The 3,599-nt window shown below is 39.7% G+C and overlaps 1 protein-coding gene across 1 annotated transcript; it reads right to left on the bottom strand.

The window, feature by feature from the left end:
• Nucleotides 1-1,021: 1,021 nt before the first annotated feature.
• LOC102200675 (claudin-22-like) lies at nucleotides 1,022-1,687 on the bottom strand. The gene has a single exon (XM_005737016.1). It carries the CDS (start codon nucleotides 1,685-1,687, stop codon nucleotides 1,022-1,024), a length of 666 nt encoding a protein of 221 aa, XP_005737073.1.
• Between the last annotated feature and the right edge of the window lie 1,912 nt (nucleotides 1,688-3,599).

Genomic DNA, 3,599 nt, shown 5'->3' with positions numbered 1-3,599 from the left:
TGTAAAGAGAAAGAAAATAAAGTTGCATTAAAATTCTTATTTCTAAATGTAGCTCTGAATTGGTGAGTTTTACACTTTAAACTGTTTCAAAGGTGCAAGGGTTTTCCAAACTTTGTGTGTTTCAGTCAGGTGAAACTTTGTAATCATTTTTACTCTATATAGTAGCTTATAAAAAAATCAGCTTTTTAAAAAAATACATAGGGTCAAATCCAGTTTCCAAAGTGCATGACTCTACTACTACTAGATTTTAAACCACTGAATGTCTGACTGGTTTTCAGCACTCATCTGTGAAATAAGTATTTTCAATAGTCTGAGCATTGTTTAGAACCTCACTGAGAGAAATAATGAATCTAAACTAGTTTTATTTTCTTCCTCTAGTTCTTATTCTGACTTTGGAACATTTCTCATTGATCCTGACAGTCTGCAGTGTCTAACAAATGAGTTGGCTTTCTAAATCTTTTTTAAAAATGTAATCTTAGAAACACAGGCCTTATTCACAGCTGGACACATTTGTTGTTTATCACATTTAAGGTGAGTAATGCATGTGTCTAGCTGTAGTCCAGTTTAAAGCAGGAAAACAAATTTTCACTCAAATTTTTCTGTTGAAACCAATTAGGGAGTTAAAAAGTAAAAACCTATTTCTCCTGGATGCTACTTTTACCTTGAAAAAAAAAAAAAAGATTTGAAGTCGGAATTAGTCTTAATTTGGTGAAAGTTTCAATCCTGAGAGTTTCATTCAAATTCAGTTAGTCCCATGTTTGGTCTCTGATCCAGAAAATGTTAAACTTTACTCTTTGTGAATCTATCTGAAATGGCTCAATTCAGAACACTCGAAAAAACTTACAGGTTTGGAGTGATACCCTTGATTTGAAAGGTAACCTCAATATAGGGACTTAGATAGAAGTGGGACAGAAGTGTTTCTGCTGGAGTATCTCAGACATACTTAGAACTGTTCATCGTAGTTGGGTGGGTGGGGTCTTCTACTTCTAGGGACCAGAACAATGAATGTTGGAAGGCACTCTCACACATACTCAGTCCTGGTTCTTTCAAAATTGGGTCCTGGTGTCACAATGCCCAGAGGGATGTGCACAGGACTGTCCAGCTTCTGGAAATGAAGACAGGAAATCAGCAGCAGCGTTCCTGCCACCAGGTGGAGGATGCCTGCAATCCAGCCACAGAACAGAGCATAGCCGAACTCCCAGCGAGGGACAATCTGAGGCACTGTCTCGTCGAAGAATCTCACAAGCGTCAGGTGGGCGACGTAAGAGACCGGGATAAGGCCCAGGATCCCTGTTACCAGGCACAGTGCCCCGCCTATTGCCTTCAGCGCCCTCTTACAGCTAAAGTCATCCAGGTGGTTTTGGCAGCCATTAACCAGGCGGATACCGGGGATGGCCAGCAGCACACCCAACAATCCCACCCCCAGCACCAAGGACATGAGAATCCGGGCCAGTATAATGTCTGGTGGCAGTTCAAACATGCTGTCATAGGGCCGGCACTCCAGCTTATCCGTCGCTTCCTGGCTCACACAGGTCACCCAGAGGCCCATGTTAGTTTCCTCAGTGGGAAGCAGGTCTGTAGACAGTGTGATCCATGAAGGCATCAGGATGGTGGTCAGGGAACAGATCCAGGCCACTATTGCTAAACCAACCCCCAGCAGCTCTAGAGTGCCATTGCTAGAGTCCATGACAGCGATGCTGTAGCTCTCAGAGGGTCCTGGTCTTTAGTTTGCTCCTTTCAGGAGGGGGATCTGCTGGGACATCAATGCTAGCAGAGACAGACTTTGCAGTCAGGCCCAGCTGGAAAAGTTATCACACCCTGTCCAGGCAGAGGAAGGCTATGATTGGCCGACTGGAAACAACAGGATTGCCGTGAGGTCACCTGCAGGCAGGATTTTCTTCGAGAGAGGATGTTATCGATGCCTACATCTCTGACTGTAAAGCATTTGATGTCAATGGCATCACTCGCTCAGCTTCTCTGCTTTCTTCATCCTTGCCCCTCCTCCCCACAGAATCACCAGTGAAAACTGACACTTTTACACAATCACGCAAAAAGTTCAGGCTTTCTTCAGCAGATCAACAGAATACAAGAAACAATTTGCACCTGCACACTTACAGAATCAACAGCACTGTGGGTGGAATACACAGTGAGAAAATGAACCTATTTAGGCAAGTCACTTTTCCTAATTCACTGAATTTTCTTTTTTCCTAACACTTATTTTTTTCAGTTGAGCTTTTTAGTCTTCAAAGGTGTCACCAAATTCCAAACTCTATATCTGGTCAAAAAGAGGATTTGTAGGACACTTGTTTTGGAAATAAAACTGAAATTATTTTGTGTTGAAGATATTCACATTTATTCTATCAAAATATTAATATATCTTTAGTTTCTGTGAAAATGTACAGATAGCTTGAATGGAGTCTGATTGGGTCTAATTTTAGGTTATTTGTGGTGAAGAGAAGACTGGTAATATTGAGATTGGTCAATATCTAATTAAACTAAAATAATAAATACTGAAATATACACTTTTTTGTCCATAAAAAGATGTGAAAAGTTATTTTTTAAAATCAAATTTCAGCCAGTTTTTTTTTTTTTTGGGCCTGATGGTACCTCCTGCTGGTAGTTTGCAGAGACTACACATAAAGAAATGCAGTACATGTTTACATTCCAGGTTCTACTGTAAATAAAAATCTGGGGTCAACCTTTCCTAAAGACTCTTAATGTTGTAGGGTTGTCCTGGGAGACATGCTTTTGTCATGAATATATCCTTGGCAGACCGGGATTTTCAGGAATCAAGAACAGAGGGCTTGATCTTCTAGTGTTCACCCTTTTCATCCTACCTGAGAAGGTCTATGCCAGGGTGCTGGAACTCCTGGAAAGGACAGTCTATCCAACAGTTGAATATGAGGTCGAGGAGGAACAATCAAGTTTTCATTCTGGTCATGGAACACTGAATCACCTCTTTATCATCTTGAAGCTGCGCAAGGGTACATGGACGTTTCCCAAGTGTTTTGTGTACACTAAGAAGTCATTTAACTAGGACATCCTATGGGGATAGCTTCAGGAGCACATACTGTACTGTAATGAGTGAACAAACTCTTGGATGCTACAAATACAGTTTTCATATTTCCATAAAAGGAAGAAAATGGTGACAAAACTTAAACTTATACAAAACAATACTTTCATTATTTCCAAGCTTCCTATTCTGTGTTTTTGTTTTTGAACTTACTATCAAACACACAAACATATATTACAGGTTGCAAATACATTTGATGCTACTTGTCATTTCTATATATAGTATCTATCCATCTATCTCTATTTATATATGCCTAAATGTAATTTTACTGTACTACAGTTAATATGGGCTCTAGCAGTTCTTTTCCTCCCCTTTAGATGGTGATACATACTCACCAATAAGCACCAAGCAGATCAGCTTTATGACAAGAACTGCAGTAGTATTAAGTTTTGCTTGGCCATTGTGGTCTGAATGTTTGACATCATACAAAATAAAAGACACATCTATCTATCTATCTATCTATCTATCTATCTATCTATCTATCTATCTATCTATCTATCTATCTATCTATCTATCTATCTATCTA

This window comes from Pundamilia nyererei, unplaced genomic scaffold, assembly GCF_000239375.1.
Source record: "Pundamilia nyererei isolate P.nyererei 1_Seehausen unplaced genomic scaffold, PunNye1.0 scaffold00072, whole genome shotgun sequence".
Taxonomy (NCBI): Eukaryota; Metazoa; Chordata; class Actinopteri; order Cichliformes; family Cichlidae; genus Pundamilia; species Pundamilia nyererei.
The sequence above is the reverse complement of the archived record's forward strand: the minus strand, read 5'-3'. Positions and strand labels throughout refer to the sequence as shown.